Here is a 12,248-nt window from a genome sequence, read left to right as displayed (position 1 = left end):
TGGAATCCATTTCCCTTTTTTCATTAGAACCTCAACCTTCTTTTTAAGAGCATCCTTAACTGTATAATAATATTTTGGGAGGCATCTGGAATTTGAATCTTGAATAAATGTCATGGTTACATGGGGGTGTTTGGAGGTACATTCCTCACAAGAGCAGCAGTGTGTGGTCCGTACTGTCATTGTGCTGCGAATTCTGTGCAGCAACTCAGAGCTCTCTTGGTTTCTACCCTTTTTTTTTCATGTAAAGGTCTTCAGGCTCTTATTGATTTTGAGCCTGAGATATATTTTGAATAAATGTTCATCTTTACCATACCTTTTTATGGCCTATAATAAAAAAACAAAAATCAAAACAAAAACTGATACAACTGTAAATCCATATTAAATAGTAAATCATAGCCATTTGTTGACCAATTAACTTTTTTTGTTATTGTAGTACTGTATTTGTCTAAATTTATGTTAAAGAAGTCAATCAACTTCATTAAACATATGCCCTTTCTTATCAAAATAAGCTATTTCTCTTAGCTCAAGAGTTATATATCACTTTGCCGTTTTTATAGGGCTTTCATGTACTTTATATTATTTGGTGCTCACTGTAATCCTAGGAGATGGGCAGAAATAAATCTAATGCAGAAGAGGAAGCTAAGGTTCAAAGGGGTTAAGTAAGATGTCTGAAGTCACATTATGTGGTTGTGTCAGAACTTGTGTTAAACCTAGGTCTTCTCTCTTCAGAACTTACATTTACTGTAATACTTCTGTGATAATAACCAGTAACTACAGTCACTACTCTGTTTGTCAGAATCCTTCCTTATATTGTTCATCATTTTTATCTATTTAAAATGAATCTCAGATGAGTGAATCACAAAACGTTAAGTATGAAAGGAATCTTAGAGGGCTTTTTCCACCCTCTACCACCATACATGTAAAAGTATGTTCTTTGACATCCCTCCTTTGACTGCTTCTAGAGTCAAAGAGCACATTCCTTAACTTGGGAAAATATTATGTCGAAGCTCTATTTTATGTGGATAAAGTACTTAGAGTTCGGGAGTAAGAAAAAAATGCAGAGTGTACTATATTAAGTAGTGGATTATGGAGGAGCCACAAAAATTACCTCACCTCACTTCAACCCCAAGAATCAGCATCAAAAGTTAAGAAAAAAAAAAAAAAACCAAATTAAATGAGAGAGTTTGATTTTCTCTGTTCTCTGCAGATATGTGCCCACATTTCCTGTCCTTCCTTACCTCTGGTCACTGTCAGAGGTCTTACTCTGCAAAATAATACACATTGTTTCAGAGGGAGCTATGCTAATGTTTTATAACAATGAAAACTTATTTCGCAGTATCTTATTACTGGTTAACACTATTGAATTGTACTCGAAATCTTCTAGAGATATAATTAAACCTAAAGTTTTGTTGGGGGAATAAGTGGCAGTGGTGGGCATTGTTACTTTGTGTAAGATAATGGGTAAAGCTTCTCTAGGAAGGTGATACTTGAGCAAAGACCTGAAGGAAATGAAGCAGCAGGCCATGTAGAAGAGCAGCGCTAGCAGAGGAAAGAGTGGGGACCAAATCTCTGAGTGGAGAGCTTGCTTGGCTTTTATGTGTAGGCTCGGCACAAACAGCTCCAACATAGTTGTCAGAACCCGTTCATTGGTCATTAACTTAGAGCTCTATTTTACCTGCTGGCTGCTAGCAAATGATTCAGGTGCGTTTTTGTTGCTCATTTATTTTCTTAAAAGTCCGTGGGGATTTCTTCCATTTCATGGCCAACGACTGGATCCATGCCATGATAAAATTTTCACCAGTCTAAAATATCCCTCTTTGATAAATTTTTGTCTGCTTTATATTGGATGATCAAGGTCTTAGCTATACAGCCCTGCATGAGAGGCCAACACAGAATCGTGAGCACCATGCAAGTGTTTTTCGGTAGCCCTTGCCTGGCACCTGGCTTCTCAATGTCTGTCTTCTTCCCAGAAGAAGCAACTGCAGATATGGAGGTGCTTTTTTTTTTCTAGCATCTCTTAGCTCACTGACAATATTCTACACTAGATGTAATATTGTTAAGATGATGAAGCATCTAGGAAGCATGTCCTTGAAAAGCGGTCTAAGGAACTTGGAAACTTGTCTTGGAAAACAGAACTCTAAGGCAAAACAGTACTCTAAGGAACTCTATGAATTCCTTTAAAATATTTTAAGGATCAAGGCAGTAATGCCAGAAGAATAATTCCTCGTCCAGGGAAGGCAGGCCTTAATAATTTTAGTAGCACTCTGAGTGTCCAGCCAAGTTTTAGATGGATAGACAGGTGAATGGATCTACACCATTAACATACTGCAGAACTTTCTAACAATCAGAACTTTCCTATCATACAATGGTCTACTTCTTAATTGAGTGACTTCTTCCATAACAGAAAGGTTCATGAAGAGGTTGGATGACTATTATAATAGAAATAAGAGGTAGACATTTCTGCCCTGAGGGGAAAGTTGGACTAGTTACTAGCTATAGGTTCTTGGAAAGCAGTGGTCCCTGCCAACACTCATGGGGCACAAAGCAAAACTTTAGTGATACATTTTGACTTGTTACTGTAGCATAATCTATTCTATCCTAACTAACACATAGTCTTTGGTTTTAGTTTTGGATAGGAATTTAATATCCCATGTGGCCTAAGATAAGTTAATTAACTTTTCTGGCCTTGATTTGCTTATTATAATAATTGAGGGCTTAAATAAAATAATTTCCAAAGTTGCATTTACTCAAAAATGACATAACGTGATTCTGTGAATCAAGGAAATTCTCTGGGGAAGTGGTGGTATTAGCCCTCACAAATGTGCAGGTGTAGCTGTTTGGGTCAGTAACCTATCACCCACTATGGGCAGAGGATTGTTTTTCTAGAAGCTGTCTTTGGAGATTTCAGTTAGAAATGACATCATGCCACAACATTTTTTGCTGGAGAGCCAATACCCAGAACTATCTTGAAATGTTACAAAATCTTACTATCGTACCCAGGGTAATTAACATGGAAAATTTCCTTTATCTGTGGTAGGAGAATGATAAACACAAATTATTGATTTTTTTCTATTCCAGGTACTCCACAAACATTATCACACCAAGTACCCTACCCTCCTATGTATCTACCTATGTATTTATCTATCTATCTATCTATCTGTCTAATCCCAGGAGTTGATGATATTATTTTCCCAGCTAAACAGTTTCTCCCAGTTTCTGAAGAAACTGAGGCTTTCAGAAAATAAAATACTTTCCCAACCAATTAGCAGTGCTAGGATCTAATCCCAGGTTTGTTTGAGTCCAAAGCCTAAGTTCTTAATCTCTAAAATACTTCTGGATAGTTTATATGGGGAAAACTTTGTAAGTACAGTACTGCAGATTTAGTCCCGTCCTCTTTTATACATGGATAAATTAACCTCTTCTACCAATTTCACTCTGTGTCTTTCAATTTTGGTCACATATTGACTTTACCAAAATTATTTCTTTAATCTTTTTTAAAGTTCCTCTTCAGTTTCAAGAAGTTTCTCTGTAGGTTTTCTCTTTATTGCTCTTTTTTTTCACATTTGTCTTTCCACTCTATTACTTCATATATAATATACATCTGTGATCATCTCTTACTCTGTCTATAATTTTAGTTTCCAGTTCCAAATAACAAGCAAAGCAGTACTAAATTATAAGCTGTGTGGATTTCTATCACTGTGTGAAAGGCATGTTATTTTGTATTTTTACCTTTTACTACAAAAAATTAAGGAACACAGATTGAACTATTCCTAATCAAAACACTACCTGTTCTTTCATATCTATTTTTTGCATCTTTTCTGACACACTCTTGACATTCTTTTCCTAATGCCATTAACCTTGACTCTGTTATCTACCTGCTTTATAAGAATGTAGAGTACAGACTCTTGGCCAGCTAGAACATTCTCAGGATAAAATATCTGAACAAAAATAATTTTTTAAATGTATAAAAGGTAATTCTTGCCGTAATGTAATAGCAAGAATACAAATGGTTATCTCATTACTCAATAAATCTGAAATCACAATGGTAATAATGTCAAAATAATACCAAGAAAACAGTAAAATAAGATGGCAGACAAAAAATACTTTATTTAATCTAACTTTGAAAGGTTTCAGTCCCCTAAGGGCTCAATACTTTGCCTACAAGTCCTTACAAACTTTGATTAAGAGGAACTTTTCCTCGTAAAACAGCGATTTTATAGCATTTTGTTTGTAGTGTACATTGTGGTAATCTCTCCAACAGTTCTTCCACCTCATTTCCTTGTGTTGCTGCCAGTAACCACAACTCCACAGAGGTGGCCCATCATTGTTTAACCCTATCAGAGTAATCTCACTTTTCTTGACATAGTGGATCCCATAGCAAATGGACTGGATCAACAATGAACATGTGACACAATTAAGGTCAATGAGACCTAAGGACAAGTTAACTGAAGAATTCTGGGGGAGACACTTCTTGTCCTTCTCAGAAAAAGAAAGAGTTTTCAGAAGCCAAAATTTCTAATTTGGAATGCTGTGGACGTGAACACTAGAACAGTTCTAGCCATTCTGCCGCATGAGAGAAAGCCAGCCTCAGAATAAAGCTGATCCCACACAAAGCAAATAGAAACATACCAAGTCTGGAGCTTGTTCTGAGATGCGTTTTCCATTTATGTGAGCCAATCAAGCCTATTTCTTGTTTAAATCAGTTTGGATTGGGTTTTGTATTACTTGAAACACACATAATGAGCCCTAATTGATATGTCAGTCCTTTTGTTTCTTAATTTACCTATTTTTCTAATAATGCACAAATATATCCATGTATTATTATAATCAAATCTCAAAGTCAGATAATTTAGATCATATCTCAAGATCAGATACTTTAGAAGAAAGGAACTTACAGGGCTGTTTTAGGAAACTAATAATATTGAACCTTGGGAGTCAAAGAAACCTTGAGAGATTATGTGAAAGGTCTTTGAAATACATAAAACATACCAATAACAAAAGATAACTGGGCTTCCCTGGTGGTGCAGTGGTTGAGAATCTGCCTGCCAATGCAGGGGACACGGGTTCGAGCCCTGGTCTGGGAAGATCCCACATGCCACGGAGCAACTAGGCCCGTGAGCCACAGTTACTGAGCCTGCGCATCTGGAGCCTGTGCTCCGCAACAAGAGAGGCTGCCATAGTGAGAGGTCTGCGCACCGCGATGAAGAGTGGCCCCCACTTGCCGCAACTAGAGAAAGCCCTCGCACAGAAACGAAGACCCAACACAACCATAAATTAAAAAAAAAAAATAAAATAAAATAATTTAAAAAAAAAAAAAAAAAAAAAAAAGATAACTATTTCTCCTGAATTCTAATACATTGCAAAAGTGTTATTAAATCCTTGGTTCACTTGTATTATTTTTATTTATTGTTAATCCAAGCTCTCTTCATTAAGCCCCTAGTGACTGACTTGATATGTAAAACTCTCCAATGGCATTTTCTGCCTGATGCATCAAGTCAAACAATGCTGTGTGACTCTCAAGACCTTTCATAATATGGGTTCCCTCTGCTCTCCCTACTTTACCTACATATATCAGCACTCGCCCACTTGCACATGCAGCTGCAGACTCTTCACAGCTTTGCTGCTCCTCTCCTCCCCCTCTACGTATATTCCATCTTGGTTTTTGCATCTGTGCTTTTTGGTCAGGCCCTTCCCCATCCCCTCCAAGAGTGGAACTCTTCTCTATACATAAGCTCTACCACAGGATTTGGTTCTTTGGCTCTGATTATACTTTATTGTGTATTCACCTCTAACGCTTCAGTTTTCTCTGATTAGGTTGTCAGATCCTTGAGAGCAAGGGTTGAGATTTACTTCTATTATAACCCCCCTAAAGCTTCAAATACTGTGTAGCAGAGTAGATATTAAATGAGTATGTACTCGATTAATTAACCATGTTTTTACTATTTGTCTTACAGACTCTGTTGCATGCGTCTAGAAAACGATTTTAAATTGCTGGATTGCCTTAGGGCTGCCAGATTTAGTAAATAAAAATATAAAATGCCCAGTTAAATTGTAATTTCAAAGAAATAACAAACTGTTTTGTGTTTTAGTATAAGTATATCCAATGTAATATTTGGGATAGAATTATACTGAAAAATGGCCTGGTTTTTTTTTTTAGTTTAAAATTTAAACTCTACTGGACGTCCTTTATTTCATCTGGCAATTCTAGATCGACCTGACCTAAAAAAAACCAAAACTTTGTGCTTAATTTCTTAAATTAGAGCTAAATGCCACATTTATGAATTGCTTAACCTTATACAGTCTTACTAATCAAGTCCTATAGTACATGAAGTTCTCTGCATTGTTTCATCTAGCAGCGACAACACATAGATCGAGTATCCATTATGTGAAAGTCACCATGTATCCTCCTGTACAGGGAGGCAAAGATGAATAAGAATGAAAGATTCATCTAAGATGAATAAGATCTTTCCCTCTACCCTCAGGTAGTTCATAGCCTGGTGGAAGACACAGCCCATTTCAGTCCAGCCTCCACTTATGTGCAATCTGGATGTTAATCCATATGGCCAAAATTATTTTAGGCCTGACTCAGCCCTCCTGGGCAAAGATTCAAGATGACACTATACACATAGGTTGTCAAAAATGAAGGATATTGGTTTTGAAGTACACATTAAATAGTTCCTATCTCTGAAGTGTTATATAAACTCCGTAATCCATCCTCCTAAATGAAAACAATTATTCAAAAATCCTTTTGATCAGAACATTTTACTCTGCTTTTGATATTAAGTTAGTTTTTATGATGGGAGTTTTTTTTTCTGGTTCTTGGATATTTAACATGCATTTTTTTTTTAGCGTAAGCAATGGAAATGTATTGCATGACATTTTTCCCCTCTCAGCCATTAAGGTCCTCACGGGTGAATGCCATTCCAGCTACTTAATCTGAGTCACTTATTTAGGTGAACAATAGGATCCAATGATTTAGATTTTGAACCTTCTGCTGTGTGGCCTTAGTCCGCTTTAGCTAATCTCTACAATGTTTTCTGGTCATAGGAGACATTTTCTTTGCATAGCACAACGTCATAATGGCAGTGTGTGTGTATGTGTGTGTAAAGTTTGACATTAGTTAAAAAATTTTAGCTACACTATATTTATAAGTTGTATGCCATATAAATTCAGTGATGTTTGTAATAACCAAAGATTTCAAATTCTAGAAATAACAGGATGTTTTTTATAATAGTATACTTGACTCTTTGTCTGTGTGTGTGTGTGTGTGTGTGTGTGTATGTAAAAGCATTTCTTAGACTTATATAATTCAAGGCTTTAAAACAATGTCACCTTAACATACAACATACAAATTTTCAGTTCTGGAATAGAGAGTACCATCTTTTCCCTTTCTTTTCTAAACATAAGCTATTGATCTCAACCCACCAACCTGTTATTTTCTTGGAGATCATCTTAAGTTAAAATAAAAAGGCATATTACATAAAATGATGATTTCAATGGAGCTCAGTTGGTTATTGGCATATTACATGAAGTTACAAATGGAGTCGCATTAAAAGGTAATGAGAATATTGGGAAAAGTTATATTAATTTGAATGATTTGTCAATTACCTAGATAGAAGGCTGTAGTTAGCGTTATCATTATGCCAAGTCTCTGGAGTTATGAAATACTCATTTGAAGTACATATTTTAGGTTGTCAAAAATTACCTTTGGTAGCTCTTCAATTTGATTGGCATCTAGGTAAAGTTCCTCTAATGTCCGTTCAAAGTTAAAGACCTCCTTTGGCACCTGCTGAAGGCTGCAGTGGGAGTAATCTAAAACTGAGATGATTTCTTCTTCACCTCGGAAACATCGGCACGGCACCAGACGGCCGATGATTTTCCGCTTGGTGGTCATCTCCAGGCACTGCACTAGAGAAAAACATTAAAAAAAAACACCTGCTTAACCACCTGCCTTTGGAAGGCATTCTTATAATATTTAAAGCTTAGAAATTTACTTATGTTGTATATTTTATAATTATATAATGCCTTTAAAAAGTTTACATAAGACATGCACATGCAGTAGATCATTTAATCCTTAAACAGCTCTCCAAGGTATGTAAAGACATGTTTTTATTCCCATTTAACAAATAAAGAAATGGATTCAGAAAGGGTCAGAATCCCATCATCACACAGTTTGGGAATGCCAGAACTGGGCCAGAATACAATCCTGACTTAGTGCAATGCTTACACTCACACTTGAAACATGGAACTATAATATGATTTTTTTAAAATTTTATACAAATTGCAGTGCAGAACAGAAACCTCCAGAATTTGTTGGAAAAAAACACATTTCTCTCATTTCTGTGAAATAGTCAAGTTTTACCCATAAGGTTTATGATATCCTCTTTTTGACTCAAATTTGTTCCATTAATCAATAATTATTTATTAAATAACTAATATGCTCCAAACATTGAACTAGGTACTGGGGATAGAGAGATGAATTGAACAAAGCTCCTGTTGGAGCTACAGTTGTATTGGTTATTCACTTCAGAATAAGAATCTGTGTCTATGAATCCTTTTATTTTAATGGGAGAAAAAAATCATGGCAGAAATTTCTGTGACATCCTGGCATGTCTTTCTCTAGGTTAAAATGACCAAATGCCATGAAATCTTGCACAAAATTGGTATCATGGCATCTATGACACTTTATTAAAGTTACTGTTTTTCATGTTATTCTTTCCCTAGACTGCAAGGCTATTGAGGGTAGAAACTGTGTTTTGTTCATTTTTACATTTGTATCCGTTCTTGACATATAGTAGATATTCAATAACAAACGTAAAATGAACAAATCAGTTCATGAATGAATAGATGGATACATTTGGGACTCTCTCCCCAACCACCAACATATACTGATAATTTGCTTGAAAAATTGCTCATTCTAACTAAAATGTCACTATCTCTGTGAATGTCTCCCCAGGATAAATGAATAGCGTCTTCCTCTGAGCTCCCAGGGCACTAATCATATTGCTTCCTAATTATGTGTACTATTTCCTTGTGTACTGGGTGAGTTCTTGAAGGAGAGGATCTTGTCTTATTCATCTTTGAATTCACAATAACAGCACACAGTTTGCCATCTGCAGAAATAGTACTGAATGAGCATCAATTTGAAACTTGCATTTTATTCATTGATTTGTTTTTACTTATCAGCATAAACCTATTGCCGAAAGAGAAAGTAGTAATAGTTCACAAAAATAATATAGCATTTTGTTTTGCAATGGCTTAGATTAAATCAAATTTGGAGGCAAATGAATACAGTATGCTTAAGAGATGTTGAGAGTTCAGCCCAAAGCCATTTTTATTCCTTCTTTTACTTATGAAATTAATAAAATTATATTTTGGGACAGGTTCATGAGTCAGCTCTTATAGAAGGTTATAAGAACATGGTAATCTTTAGAAGGTTTAACTAAAAACATTAAGAAGATGGTCTTTCCTCTCCATTACTTTCTATCTCTTGAACTCCTACACTTCTCATTTCTGGGAGCTTGAATCACAAGGTTTTGTAACTTTTATTTTACTCGACTTTCCTTGAAAGCCCTGATTGTAGGTTGGTCTCTACATGGGATCTAGCATGTATCAAGCAGCCAGTAAATGCATCTAATAAATATATGACATATATTAGGTACCTAGTAAATATTTTTTGAGGTTATTGCAGTTGTAAAGGTAAGTGATGATGGCTCAGACTATGATAGTGGCAGTGAGGATGGGGAGAAGTGATAGACTGGAAAGGTATTTAGGAAGGAGAATCCAAAGTGTGGGTAATGGATTAGATGAGAGGTGGAAGGGGTGCTGTGGGGAGAGGGAGAAGTCTTGAAAAATTCCTAGGTTTTTAATTTATCACTAGTCGCCACATTGACTACCCAGCTGTGATGCCGTCGAGCTGACTCAAGGTGTGTATCCTGTCTGTCTCTATGACTCACAGGTGAGGAATCAATTGTTCATATGTTGTTTTTGCCCAGTTCCTTGCACTCACCCTTTTGTGCTGAACCTTGTAGCTATTTCTTGATACCCATCTGTTGCTGCTATTGCAAATTTTTTATTATGAAGAGAAAAAAGAGAACATCCAGGCCTGGACCTAAACCATTTGGCCAGAGTGTCCACTGTCCACTAAGACTTTTGCAATTTAATTCACTTAGGACTGCTTTCCCTTTTGTTGATCAAAACAGTAGGCTCTTCTGGTCATCTTTTCAGTCCCTTGTCTCATTCTTACAATGTGCTGAGCTTTCCCCCTGACCCAACTTTTCTTTTCTTCAATCCCACTGAACTCTGAAATTGTGCCTTATGTCATGATCAATAACTTCATTGATTCTCTCCACTGAAGGCTTCCTCCCCTTCATAGTCTCAACTAAAACATGGTTCACTTATAGCCTTTAAAAGTGGAGCATGCTGATTTTCTCATACCTTAAACACTTCAAGGTTGGAAAGTGGAATTGATATCCTCCCTTGCTCTCTAAAAATTATTAATCTTCTCTCATCCTAAAAAAAGTCCTGCTCCTCTGATGGTCTCATTACCTGGTAGTAACATCTTTCTACTCTTTCTCGTATCATTCATTACCACCTCTAGAACCCACTGATGACTTTGGTATCTGATTCATGGACTATCTCTCAATCAGAACTCCTTCCATTCCTGATTTATGCTCCCTACACATTATAGCTTTCAACTTTTTTTCCATCTGAAATTTCTAAGTAACTTGATTGTAGTGCTACTCCATGATTTTTCCCTTGCAGATATCTAGTATGTAACATGGTAGTTTACCTTTCTTCTAACAAAGTCTCAACAAACTTCTAACCAACCAAAATATATATAGCAATTTTGTTTTAAATTAATAGTACTTATTTTATTATAGCTATAAATGTCACTGTAATTCAGTCACATTTTATTTCTTCTGCATCTTATTGTTTCTTTAAAAAAATTTTTTTTCCTTTGTTTGGTTTGTCTATGTGTCTTTCATTAATTCAATTTCCTGACTATCTCCTCTTCTCTTGGTATAGTGAAAAACGTGTAATCTATCACATTTCCCCCTGGAATAATCTTTCAGGAGCATTATATCTTCCTGCTTCAGTCTGGAGTGGTCACTTTACTTTTCTAGACCTGATATATATATGTGTGTGTGTGTGTGTGTGTGTGTGTGTGTGATCCTGTAATTTCTCTTCACCGTCATTCTGTGAATTTTACATTTCCTTCTGTTTTATTCCTATTTCCTGGACCCCATGTCTCTTCTTTCTAGACTTATTGGACTATGATATCCAATGGTGAAATATAACATCCAGTAACTTACTGAGAAAGAATCTACAGTAAGAACATTTTTGAGACCTCTGCATATACGAACATGATTTCATTTCACCCACAAACAATTGAAAGTTTGGCTGGATATATACTTCTAGGTCAGAAATACTTTTCTTTATAAATTCGAAGGCATTTTTAAAGTATTATTTTCTAGCTTTTAAGGTTGTTGTCAGGAAATCCAGCTCTATTACTATTCAAAATCCTGTTTTACGCCCACCTTCCCCTCTCCCAAAATATTTTAGAACTTTTATTCTTAGTCTTTTGAAATTTCATGACAATGTGCTTTGATGTGTTTTTATCCATTGTACTGGGTACTAGATGGGCCCTTTCACTTTGGAAGCATTTATCGTTAAATTATGTTAAATTTTCTGTTATTATTTAATTGATGATTTCCTCCTCCTCTTCATTGTTTCTATTTTCTTTTCCTGTAATCCTGATTAGTTGAATGTAGGAAATGTCCAGTAATTTAATTACTTTTTCTCTTGTAATTTCCATGTCTTTGTTTTTTTATTTTATTTTCTGGAAGATTTTCTCAACTTCATCTTCTAAATACATCTCCTGTATTATCTTTTATTAGATAACATATTTTTATTGTTCAAAAATTGCTTCCTAAATGCATGCTCCTTTTTAACAGTATCATGATTATATTTCAGGGTGCCATATCATTTCATTTCTCTAAGAAGATATTAGCTATAGACTTTTTTTTTTTTTGCCTTTTCCCCCTGCTCCTTGCATTTCTTCTGAGTTCCATTTTCTGTTTGTTTCTTTTGGTCTTTATTTTTCATGATAGGGGTCTTCCACAGATATCTGGTGATCCCTGGCTGTCCTTCAATATTGAAGAGTGACTCTCTAAAGAACTAATTGGAAGCTTTGTATGCATAATAGGTATCACTGCAGGACGATTGGCAGCAAGACAAAGAATATT

At 35.7% G+C, this 12,248-nt stretch overlaps 1 protein-coding gene across 1 annotated transcript in view; it reads right to left on the bottom strand.

Moving 5' to 3' along the window:
- LRRC7 (leucine rich repeat containing 7) overlaps nucleotides 1-12,248 on the bottom strand; it is a 505,876-nt gene that overhangs the window by 312,975 nt on the left and 180,653 nt on the right. Inside the window, exon 3 of the mRNA XM_036841498.1 lies at nucleotides 7,706-7,908. Within this exon, the coding sequence (XP_036697393.1) occupies nucleotides 7,706-7,908 (203 nt within the window). The remainder of the gene's footprint in view (nucleotides 1-7,705; nucleotides 7,909-12,248) is intronic.

Source organism: Balaenoptera musculus, chromosome 1 (genome assembly GCF_009873245.2).
Source record: "Balaenoptera musculus isolate JJ_BM4_2016_0621 chromosome 1, mBalMus1.pri.v3, whole genome shotgun sequence".
NCBI classification, from domain to species: domain Eukaryota; kingdom Metazoa; phylum Chordata; class Mammalia; order Artiodactyla; family Balaenopteridae; genus Balaenoptera; species Balaenoptera musculus.
Note: the sequence above shows the minus strand (reverse complement) of the source record. Positions and strands in the feature narration are given on the sequence as shown.